The sequence below is a fragment of the Apium graveolens genome, chromosome 6 (assembly GCF_009905375.1).
Source record: "Apium graveolens cultivar Ventura chromosome 6, ASM990537v1, whole genome shotgun sequence".
Classification (NCBI taxonomy): Eukaryota; Viridiplantae; Streptophyta; class Magnoliopsida; order Apiales; family Apiaceae; genus Apium; species Apium graveolens.
This window is the reverse complement of record NC_133652.1, coordinates 62,195,862-62,208,415: the sequence shown is the minus strand read 5'-3', so window position 1 is coordinate 62,208,415 and position 12,554 is coordinate 62,195,862. Positions and strand designations below refer to the sequence as shown.

The following is a 12,554-nucleotide window of genomic DNA, read 5'->3' as shown; positions in this document are numbered from 1 at the left end:
TCAGCTTATGCTTAAGCTGCTTCTTTGTCATTAAGCCAACATTTACCACAGTTGGTTTATCCTGTTTTAATTCGTCAGATGTTAATTTGTCCTTAACTTCCTTTTCAGATTTTGACTTGTCAGAATTTGACATAAACTTGACAGGATTAACTTTAGGCTTTTCAGCTTTTTTGGTAAAGTTTGGTTTAGATGACACAGTTTCCTTTTCTTCTTTATCATCTAGGTAACCTAGTCCTTCTTTCCAATTTCCATTTTCTAAGATTTTCTGAGTTGTTCTTCCATAGTTAGTCCAAGTTTTGATTATCTTCTTTTCCTTTTCCAGTTCAGATTTAAGAGATTTATTCAATTTTAGTAGTTCATCTCTAACATACAAAGCCTCATCTTTTTCTTTTTGAGTTTGATGGAATATAGTTCTTTTTACAAGTAGTCATTTCTGTTTTTAAGAGCAAGACTTTCATATTTTAACCTCTCATTCTCTAAAGTCTGATCTCTAAAACTAATGAACATGGTTTTCAGATATAATCTTAGCTCAAAAATATCATCAGTATGAAAAGCAAGAGTTGAATGATGTACATTTAATTCAGCAGTTTCAGGACTGCTATCAGCATTTGCCATCAAAGCATAGTTCACCACTTCTTTAGAATCTGAAGTGTCTACCCAGTTTTTCTTCTTTGTGATAAGTGCCTGGCCTTTATCACTTTTTCCTTTCTTGCAGTGTGGCCTCTTTCACCACAATTATAGCATTTGACATTTGAGTTGTCTCCCCTGTTAGACTTTCCTCCTTTGCCTTCAGACTTTCTGAACCCTTTCTTTTCAGAACTTCCACCTTTCCTAGAAAACTTCTTGCCCTTTCTGAATTTCTTGTAGGCTATCTTTGTGATACCCTTCACCAAAAGAGCACACAGTTGCATCATCTCTGCATCAACATCCACTTCAGATAAATTTTCAGATTCTGAATCATCATTATCAAAATATGATGACTCTGAATCAGACTGTATGATGAGAGCCTTTCCTTTGCCCCTCTTTGAGACAACCACTTTAGAATATTCCTCCTCAGCTTTAAGTGCAACTGTCTTTGACTTTCTTCCATGCCTTTTGCTTTTTTGATCCATCTCAAGTTCATGAGTCTTGAGCATACCATAAATTTTATCAAGAGTAGTTTCAGTAAGGTCATAGTTGTCTCTTATGGTAGTAGACTTCAAATCCCAATTTTTAGGAAGAGCTAAAAGGAATTTTAGATTTGAATCTTCAAGATCATATTCCTTGTCCACCAGTGACAGATCATTCAAGAGTTTGGCAAACCTGTCATATAAATCAGTTAACGATTCATCAGCTTTTGAATCAAATTGCTCATACTCTTGTGTGAGTATAGTATTCCTGTTATTTTTTATAGCTTCAGTTTTCTGGCATCTTGTCTCCAAAGCATCCCATATTTCCTTTACAGTCTTGCATCCAATTACCCTGTTTGACATGAAATTGTCAATTGCACTATGAAGCAGATGCCTTACCCTTGCATCCTTGGCAATAGATGAGATGTCTTCAGGTGTGTAATCACCTTTCTCCTTTGGTATCATCTTTGTTGGTTGATCAGCAACTGCAACAGAGAGCTTGGTAGGCTTATATGGTCCATCATTAATTCTATCAAGGTATTCTGGATCTGTTGCTTCCAGAAACAAAGCCATCTTTAGTTTCCAAATAGGATACTCAGATGCTCTCAGTATGGGAACCTTAATACTCTCATATCGACTGTGAGTTTGATTGTTTTGAGTATCTTGAGTTTTGGTGGGCTTAGGTGGAGTTTTTGTTTCTTCAGACATGATTGTAAATTGGATCTCACTGTTTGTATATTAACAGAGAGGCTCTGATACCACTTGTTAGGTCACACAACACTATAGAAGGGGGATGAATATAGTGTTTATACAATCAAATTGATTTAGAACACAAGTATGTAACAGTAATCAAGTTTATTCATTATAATAAGCTATGTTACAAAGTAGGTTAAACTACTATCTCAGTGATGAACAATATCACTAAGAGCTGCTAGGTTACAATGAATAATGTTCTCGTGAATGATAACACATATAGTGTAAACCCTAACTTGTGTTTATATAGTACACAATTACAAGATATCTTCTAATTGATATTGAATATAATTATGTCTCCTAAAATATATCAATCAGATATTATCTTCTATAAGTCTTCTAGCTGTCCAACTCTTCATGCATATCTTCTTTTGTTTCAGTTCAGATCCTCTCCTGTAAATCAGCCGCATTCCTTATCTGAAGTACCCGCACCTAAGTCCTGATATAAATCCTGACGGCCTTAAGTTCTGATATAAGTTCTGACTTCAGTAAATTTTGATTTCCAATAAGTCCTGATATTAAGTTCTAAAACTAAACACAACATATTAGACATGACATCACAAATATATCTAACATACCCATAAACTGATAATGTATAAATTAATTTAAAAGGGGCTACAATCTCCGATTTCAAGTTAAAAAATTTGGAAATTTTTCTTGGAAGTTCTCAAAGAGAAATATATATATATATATATAGAGAGAGAGAGAGAGAGAGAGTATTATAAGGACAATATTATTGATTTTTTCACTACTCTTTCCTAAGAGATCGTTGGCTAGAAATGAAATAATGTACTATGTTATAGAGTTTACTAAAATGTCTCTAACAAAATATGCATACGGTATTGTCATATGCCACCTTTTGTAATCTCTGCAACCTGGACCACATAATCTTTTCCGTTATCAGCTTTTGTTCAGTTCATCTCAGCCGTAAACTTTGAGTAGGCTTTGTTCGCACTAAAACACACGCAAAAATACACGCAAGCGTACGTGATCACAAGTAGTATAATATTTAAGTCAAGTTCATTCCCACAGAGATTGGTTTAGGTTAAGTTCAGATTATGCATTTATGCAACAATGTATGATTATCGCTCACAGCTAAGACAAGTAACAAATTTGAGTTGATTAACTACTTAAGAGATTATACTAGCCTGCATTAACTAAGAGATTAAAAGTGACTTACTTATATGAGAATAAAATAAAACATGGGATTTTAACTTCATTAAATACTTCATTCAAAGTTTATGTCTTTATCAATAGTATGCGATGGTGATGATAACTAATCAGATAACACGAAATTAGTATACGCTATCTTTCGATATATGTATACCCTACTACTGAGCATCCACAATCAAGATAGAAGTTGAGTAGACACCAATTATGCTTAGACCCTATATGTCTATAAGATTTGAAAACATAACGGTTTAAGAACAAGTTATCTATTATGATTACAAAGGGTGTGTAAGATGGTTAAAATTACACTACAAATTATGCATGTCAATTCATACATAAACCTATGCTAGCATGGCAAGTTCTAAACCTCTATATTCAATGTCGCTTCAATAGAGATTAACAAACAATCTTAGATGTTAGCTACGCTTCAAAGATGAATAAGCACAACCAAACTAGGAAATCATAAATCACCACACACTAAAGATTTAGAACAATCAACTATTGAAATCGATAAATAAATCCGCTAGAACCCCATGACAACGATTAGTTCATGATCGAACATATCGTCACCATGGGTTCCAATAAAAACATGATACTAAATAAGTTCAGAATACTACGATAGAATATAGAAGTACTAGGGTTTAGAATAAATTAAAAACAAGCATCCAAAAGTATCGCCTAAATCGAAGAATATAAAAGTATGAAACTAAATCTTCTTCTCCTTACATATCGTCACCATGGGTTCCAATAAAAACATGATACTAAATAAGTTCAGAATACTACGATAGAATATAGAAGTACTAGGGTTTAGAATAAATTAAAAACAAGCATCCAAAAGTATCGCCTAAATCGAAGAATACAAAAGTATGAAACTAAATCTTCTTCTCCTTAGCCGTCTCGTGTGCTCTAGGTCTTCTTAATGTTCTTCCTGGCTTCTTTGTTGTTAAAAATGTCTTCTTTTCATTATATATAAGCCCTTGGATCACCTGGACTCTTCAAATCACCAAATTAGAGTAGAAACATGATTTTGCAGCTTTCACTGGTGCGGGCGCGCTCCTTCCTAGCGCGGGCGCGCCTGCTCTGTAGAGAATTTTCTGCATTTTCTTAATTCTTTCTCTGATCTTCGTGGAAACTTCCGTAACTCTAATTCCTGATTTCTTATCAACATAAAATCATTTGAAAGCTCATTTCCACCTCCGACTAGTGCCCTGAAATGACACAACACAAAACACATTAAAATACCAAATACTTGAGTCCAAAACACCAATTTAAGCCGATATGAAGCGTTCCAAGTGGATATAAATTCCACGTATCACACCCCCAAACTTAAATCGATGCTTGTCCTCAAGCATAAATAGACTCAACACTAAACAAATGCATGAATGCAACTAATATGAATATGCAACTAAATGACAATGCAACGATCCCCTCGAAATAACCATAACCAATCAACAAGCAAATGTCGCTAAGAATGCAATTACTCGAAACAGAGTTCAACTAAATCACATAAACCAACTTACAAAATAAAAACGTGTGTGTGCGATGCTTAACAGATATACTCTCCATACTAGATCAATAATCATATCCTATTTTTTGTCAAAATAATCACATGTTTATAAACAGAATGAATGTTAGACACATAATGACTCACAACACCTCAATTTTACGAGAGTTATACAAGGATCATGCTATAATACTGAAATACATTAAACACAAATGCTTATTTGACCGGGCAATGAATAAGGTCCTAAAAGACTTATACAATAATACCCATGTAGCGAGTGTTAGGTTAGCGGATCCCAGACTATACAAGCCTTAGGTCACTAGGCACAAATTTCCCTAGAACTTAATAGCTCGAGTATTAAAGAGCTCACCCTTGGTCAATTCTGCATATACTAACACAATTTTTTCTTTTCTTTTCTTTTTTTTTCTCTTTTTTTTAATGAATCTGAATGAGTGCGTTTCGCTCTATCTCATTCAACCCTAACTTACTCATAAAAATATGAGCCGACTACTAGCCATTGCCTAGCTTTATTCACAACTAGCAATGATATCCATGTTTTTTCCTAGTTTAAAAATTCAGTGTTCCTACGTCATTACGAGAATAGAAAAAATTCTAAATATAAGCAAGTGATTAAATTCCAACAAACTAACAAGTATAATCATGATCTAATTCAAAAGAAACCTATAAGACTTGTGAAAAAACTTTGTTTCTGGGCATGCAAATCAATTTATTAGGACTTAATCATCCCTCTTTCGACATTACTACACTCAAATTAACATCACCCAATCAGTCAGAAACAACTCAACCTACAGGATCATGTTATATCAATGCAAATATAACTAATTGAACTCACATACAAACACGAACAAATATGAAAACAACTATATGAACAATCATGCAAAAATATGAATGAACTACACTAAACATGCAATATGAATCTATATAAACACAACACACAACTAATCCTTACATTATCACCCCCAAACTTAAAATTTTCAATGTTCTCATTAAAGATAATAATAAGGATAGAAGACATACCTAGTCATCAGTAGGATCACCCTCCTCGGGTGGAGTATCAGGTGGCGGCTACACGGAATCAGCTCCAAATACAGGCCAATCGATCTCGACACCAGTGGCCCGAAAAGCAGTACCCAAAACCTGTGTCAAATCCGTAGCAAAATGACTGTGAATGCCGTGCATCGCATCCATACATCTAGTCAATCGCCTATATTGTGCATCTTCAAGTCCATAATTATCCCCTATTTGCGGAGCACAAGAAGATCTAGCGGCTCCACGAGAGGATCTAGTAGCTTCCTGAAGTGCCTGGGAAGAATCCCCTGCATAAGTCTGATCAGCTGTCTGGCCACCCGGTAGATGATCATATGAATTACCCAAGCCCTTCTCATCGACTTTACTGCCATATCACTCTTGCATCACCGCAATCGTCGAACTATCAATGGGAGCACTCGACATCTGTAGATGCTCATGTTCGGGCCACTGAACACCAACCGAAGCACACAACTTCATAACAATGGATGCATGAGGAATCGCCCCCGTGGTCTCTCCTCTCAAAAAGCGCAGCATAATCTGATGAATCACATAGCCGAGATCCACATACTCTTCATTCAAAATCCCCTATAGCAGAATAGCACGGTCCACAGTAACCTCGTGTGAATGCGAAGATGGCATAATATTGGCACACATAAACAGATTCCAAGCCCTGGCATACCTGTTCATACACGAAGCAGGAAAAGTAAACGGATCATTCGTGCCCGCCTTGTACTTCCAATCTATCCTTTGAACATACAACTCAGCCAAAATATAATCCAGATCAAAATCCGCCCTAGTCTTGCTCACCCAATCCTCAGCAGTCAGTTTTCTCGTAGGTTGATTTAAGACCCTACGAATAGCATCGGGATGATAATCCACCGTCAACCCACAAACAACAGATAACCCATTCTTGTCCGCCTTAGCATTTGCATAAAATTCCCACACAATGCTCATCGGAACTAGAGCAGCTGCTTCACAGAAAGTCCACCAAACCCATCTCAACAATCATCTCCAAAAGCTTCCCATCCTTAGATGTGGGTAAGAAACCCCTCTCATTCACAATCGACTTAGACATCAGCCTAATAAACTCTGCCTGAACCTCTAGAGAAGAAAATCTGTTAGCCGCGCCTCTCGTACTAGAATCCTCGGTAGACCAGGGATGAGTGCTACTACTACCCGCAGTTCTCGCTCTTTTGGGTGCCATAACAAACAAGTGATAGAGAATTAGGTGTATGTATTGTGTAGGAGAGGCTAGGGTTTTGTAAGTATATGAGATGGTTGTGTATATAAGATGTGATGTATATAGATAAGAAGTACAAGGATGGGTGTGGGTTTAGAAGTGTTTAAGGTGTAGAATTAGGGTAAAACTAGGATAGAATTCGGTAGAGGTTTTGGTTAAACTGATTTTTCTATTTTTTTCTCTTTTTTCTTTTCCAGAAGGGTCGCGCGGCCCCTCTGCTTCAGGTACGGGCGTGCCGTGCTTCTGGAAAAAATTTCATATTTTTAATTTTTTTTTACTTTTTTCGATGCTAGTATACAACAAATACGCGTAGGTTGCCTCCCACGAAGTGCTTGGTTTATATCACTAGCTTGACGTGAAACTTCGAACTCAAGTTGCCAAAAGAATGGCGCTCACCACCTCACGGTTCACCGTATCACCATAATAATGCTTCAACCTTTGACCATTTACTTTGAACGCTTGGTCCGGATGTTTATTAAAAATCTCCATAGCTCCATGTGGAAACACAGTTTTAATAATGAATGAAGCTGACCACCTCGACTTAAGCTTTCTTGGAAAAAGTCGAAGATGAGAGTTGAACAATAAAACTTGCTGACCAGGCACAAATGACTTGTGCACTAACCTCCTATCATGCCATCCCTTGACCTTCTCCTTGTATATTTTATTGTTCTCATAATCCCGAAGACGGAACTCCTCGAGTTCAATAAGTTGAAGCATTATCTGCTCTCCAGCAGCTGCCATATCAAGATTCAGTTTCTTCAAATCCCAATACGCTTTATGCTCTAACTCCGCAGGCAAATAACACGCCTTCCCATACACCAACTGGAAAGGTGACATTCCTAGAAGAGTCTTGAATGATGTTCTATAGGCCCAAACAGCTACATCGAGCTTCAACTACCAATCCTTCCTTAATGGACTCACAACCTTCTCCAAGATTCGTTTGATCTCTCGGTTAGACACTTCAGCTTGCCCATTAGTTTGAGGATGATAAGCTGTGGTCACATGATGATTCACATGATATCTTTCCATCAATGTAGCAAATTTGTGATTGCAGAAATATGATCCTTCATCACTGATTATGACCCTTGGAGTACCGAAATATGTGAATATCTTCTTATGAAGAAAATTTAGCACCACATTCGCATCGTTGGTTGGAAAAGCTTTAACCTCAACCCATTTAGACACATAATCTACCGCCAAAAGGATATACTGATTATTGCATGATGAGACAAATGGACCCATGAAGTCGATTCCCTAAACATCAAAAATCTCAACATCCAGAAGCACATTAAGAGGCATCTCATCTCTTTTGGACATATTTCTAACTCATTTACAGCGATTACATCTCAACAAGAACTGATGAGCATCTTTAAACAAAGTAAGCCAGAAAAATCCCGCTTGAAGAATATGGGCAGCTGTCTTCTCTCCACCATAATGACCACCATACACGGTAGAGTGACAATCTCGTAGAATACCCTATTTCTCACTATATGGAATGCATCTCCTGATAATTTGATCTGCTCCATGTCTGAACAAGAATGGCTCATCCCATCGATACCACTTCACCTCATGTAGAAACTTCTTTCTTTGAGCATAAGAGAGTTCTGGGGGAATAAGATTACTCACAAGATAGTTCATAATATCTGCAAACCATGGTTCTTCTTCTTGCACTCTAAAAAGTTGCTCGTCAGGAAAAGATTCATTGATCAACGTCTTATCCTGTGAAGCCTTACCTTGATTTTTCAGACATGAGAGATGATCCGCTACTTTATTTTATGTACCTTTTCTGTCTTTGATTTCCATCTCGAACTCCTGAAGCAATAGAATCTATCAAATTAATCGAGGTTTCGAATCTTTCTTCGAGACCAGATATCGAATAGCAGTATGATCAGTGAAAAGTGTCACTTTTGTCCCAAGTAAATAAGATCAAAATTTCTCGAAACTATAGAAAATCGCCAAGAGCTCATTCCCTTTAGTAGTGTAATTCAGCTGAGCACCATTAAGGGTTTTACTAGCATAGTAAACCATATGGAATATGTTTTGCTTCCTCTAGCCAAGAACTGCTCCAACTGCATAGACACTAGCATCACACATCATCTTAAAGAGTTCATTCCAATCAGGTACAGTAATAATAGGTGTTGTAGTCAAACTCTTCTTCAAACTCTCAAAAGCAGCTAGACATTCTTCATCGAATTTGAAAGGCACATCCTTGTCTAACAGCTTGCACAAGGGTTTAGAGATTTTTGAGAAATCTTTGATGAATCGCCGATAAAAACCCGCATGACCAAGAAAACTACATATTCCCATAACTGAGATTGGTGGAGGAAGATTTTTAATAACCCCCACCTTGGCCTTATCCACTTCCAGACCTTTTCTAGATACCTTGTGCCCAAGAATGACACCCTGTTGCACCATGAAGTGACATTTTTCCCAGTTGAGCACCAGATTGGTCTCAACGCATCTTTTCAGCACCAAGCCAAGATTATGCAAGCACTCGTGATACAAAGTCCCGAACACAGAAAAGTCATCCATGAACACCTCCACATTAGTTCCAATCATGTTAGAGAATATGGCCATCATGCATATCTGAAAAGCAGGTGTACCATAAAGCCCAAAAGAAACTCGATGGAACGTGAAGGTGCCAAAAGGACAAGTAAAAGTGGTCTTCTCCTGATCTTCTAGGGTAATGCAAATCTGATTATAGCCTGAATACCCATCCAAAAGACAATAATACTCATGACCAGCCAACATATCAAGCATTTGATCAATGAATGGAAGCGGGAAGTGATTCTTCCTGGTGGCTTTATTCAGCTTTCGATAGTCCATGCATACTCTCCACCCCGTGACTATTCGAGTAGGAATGAGCTCGTTCTTCTCATTAGCAACAACTGTAATGCCTCATTTCTTAGGCACACACTGTACGGGGCTCACCCATGAACTGTCATAAATTAGATAGATGATTCTTGCATCCAGCCATTTAAGAATTTCCTTCTTCATAACCTATTTCATGATAGGATTGAGTCTCCTTCGCTGTTCAACTGTTGGCTTACTTCCTTCCTCAATCAGAATTTTATGCATGCAATAAAAGGGCTGATTCCCTTGATATCTGCTATAGTCCATCCAATTGTTGATTTAAACTCTCTTAGAATTCTCAAGTGCTTGTCTTCGTCACTACCTGAAAGGTCAGATGTAATAATAACAGGCAAAGTAAATGCATCGCCTAAAAAAGCATACCTCAAGTGATCAGGAAGTGGTTTGAGCTCAAGTGTGGGAGCTTCCTCAATAGATGGCTTGAGACACTCCTGAGAATTCTTCAGCTCTGCTAATCCAAGAGACTCGAATGGTAAGTCCAATCTCTTTTTCCATGGAGAAGCATTCAAATATTGCAGCTGCTCTTCCCCCTCTTCATCTTCACTATCAGATTCCCCTGTTAAGGCTCTCTCTCTAAGGTATCAGTCCTTAGCATTTGATCAAGCATTTGATCAAGCTTAGCAAATTGTTTATCGGACTTCTGCCTCTGAAGTCTTTTAGGATATGGAGGAGGCGGATAGACTTGTTATCCCCTGTATTCAGCTCAGGAGAAGTGTTTTCAGTAGAAATTTATCTTCTTTTCCACCTCGACATCCTTCTGTGAAGCCGTTTCAGCAGAATTTTCACTTTCTGGAAAAAGGTAGGGCGCGGGCATGCTTGGTATGGGCGCGGGCGCGCTTGGTATGGCGCGGGCGCGCCTGCCTTCTAGAATTTTTTTTCAGAATTTGCATTTTGATGATTTTGGGGGCTCGCGACCTTTCCAGACCTCATGGTGATTGCCTTAAGTTGTTCTTTGACTTCTCTATTGCCTGGATTAGCTTCTGTATCACTAGGAGAGTTCCTTATGGTCGGTTCAGTAAAGCATTAGCAATTTGCCCTATTTGATTCTCCAGAGTTTTGATTGAAACCTCTTGGCTCTTGCACATAAGCCTCAACTCCTCCAATTCATATTTTTCAGTAGAAGATTGACCGGCACCTTCATGAGATTGTTGATGTATTCCATGTGGCTGAAATTGCTGCCTTGGTGCATACTGTTGTTGAAAACCAGGAGGATTGAATTGTTTGTTTCCAAACTGCTGGTAAGGCTGTTGTAGCTATTGCATACCACACATTGCATTGCCAGAATCCATGTTGTATATTTGAATGATTATTGCTCAAGCTGAAATTAGGATGGTTGCGGTTGTTAGGATGATAAGTAGCATGAACAGGTTGTTGCGACCTCTGAAAGGTGCTCACAAACTGAGCTGATTCACTAGATATAGCACATTGCTCCGTCGCATGTGAACCTGCACAAAGCTCACAAACACTAGTCATCTGATGAACATCATAGTTGGTCAGGGAATTCGACCTTCATAGTCAACGCCTTTAGCTGAGCAGCTATAGCCGTAGTTGTATCCACCTTTAGAATTCATGCTACCTTGCCTTGTGCTAGCCTCTGAGTTGGATTCTGATATTCATTCGCAGCCATCATATCAATTAGCTCATAAGCTTTCTCATAGCTCTTCGCCCATAAGGCTCCACCTGATGCTGCATTGAGTATAGGTCTTGACTGTGCTCCCAAACTATTATAAAAGAAATGATCACCATCCAGTCAGGCATTCCATGATGGGGACACTTCCTAAGCATCTCCTTATAGCGCTCCCAAGCTTCACATAAAGATTGACCTGATTGCTGCGCAAATTGAGTAAGAGAATTCCTGATTACAACTGTCTTTTCCATAGGGAAGAATTTAGTAAGGAATTTCTGAGCAAGATCTTCCCAAGTCGCAATAGACCCAGCTGGTAGAGAGTGTAACCAGCTCTTAGCTTTATCCCTCAGAGAGAATGGGAAAAATTTCAGTTTCACAGCATCGTCAGAAACATTATTGAACTTGAAGGTGTCGCAGATCTCGACGAAATCCCTAGTGTGCATATTGGGATCTTTCGTTGGAGCACCCTCAAACTGGACTGAATTATGTACCATCTGAATCATGCGAGGCTTGATCTCAAAGGTATTAGCTGCGATAGATGGCCTGACAATGCTAGATTGAATGTTACTGATCTTCGGTTGGGAATAATCCATCAACGCTTTCGTTGTTTCTATTGGTTCTCCCATTTTAATGATTACTTCTTCTTCAACTTTTTCAACTTCTTCAAGAACTTCTTCGACCTTTTCTTCAACTTCTTCCAGTGTTTCCTTACGAGATTGAGAACGTGTTCGCAGACACACTCTCTAGAGTACCTGAAACACACAAACAAATAAACCTTGTAAGATAACAAATCCAAGTCAGTGAACTTTAACGACCACTGATGTCAAGCACATAAACTAAAAATTAACACTGTTCCCCGGCAGTGGCGCCAAAAACTTGTTCACACCGAAACACACGCAAGCGTACATGATCACAAATAGTATAAGATTTAAGTCAAGTTCATTCCCACGGAGATTGGTTTAGGTTAAGTTCAGATTATGCACTTATGCAATAATATATGATTATCGCTCACAGCTAAGACAAGTAACAAATTTGAGTTGATTAACTACTTAAGAGATTATACTAGCATGTATTAACTAAGAGATTAAAAGTGACTTACTTATATGAGAATAAAACATGGGATTCTAACTTCATTAAATACTTCATTCAAAGTTTATGTCTTTATCAATAGTATGCGATGGTGATAATAAATAATCAGATAACATGAAATTAGTATACGCTATCTTTCGA

At 38.0% G+C, this 12,554-nt stretch overlaps 1 protein-coding gene and 1 non-coding gene across 2 annotated transcripts; one reads left to right on the top strand and one right to left on the bottom strand.

Moving 5' to 3' along the window:
- Window positions 1–7,195: 7,195 nt before the first annotated feature.
- On the bottom strand, window positions 7,196–7,663 carry LOC141665175 (uncharacterized). The gene has a single exon (XM_074471156.1). It carries the CDS (start codon window positions 7,661–7,663, stop codon window positions 7,196–7,198), a length of 468 nt encoding a protein of 155 aa, XP_074327257.1.
- Window positions 7,664–11,453: 3,790 nt separating this feature from the next.
- On the top strand, window positions 11,454–11,560 carry LOC141669032 (small nucleolar RNA R71). The gene has a single exon (XR_012553333.1). It is a non-coding gene; the product is annotated as a small nucleolar RNA R71 (small nucleolar RNA).
- Window positions 11,561–12,554: the final 994 nt, after the last annotated feature.

Excerpts from the sequence above, each read along its gene's own strand:
- LOC141665175 (XM_074471156.1), bottom strand. The coding sequence starts at position 7,663 with ATGTCACCTTTCCAGTTGGTGTATGGGAAGGCGTGTTATTTGCCTGCG.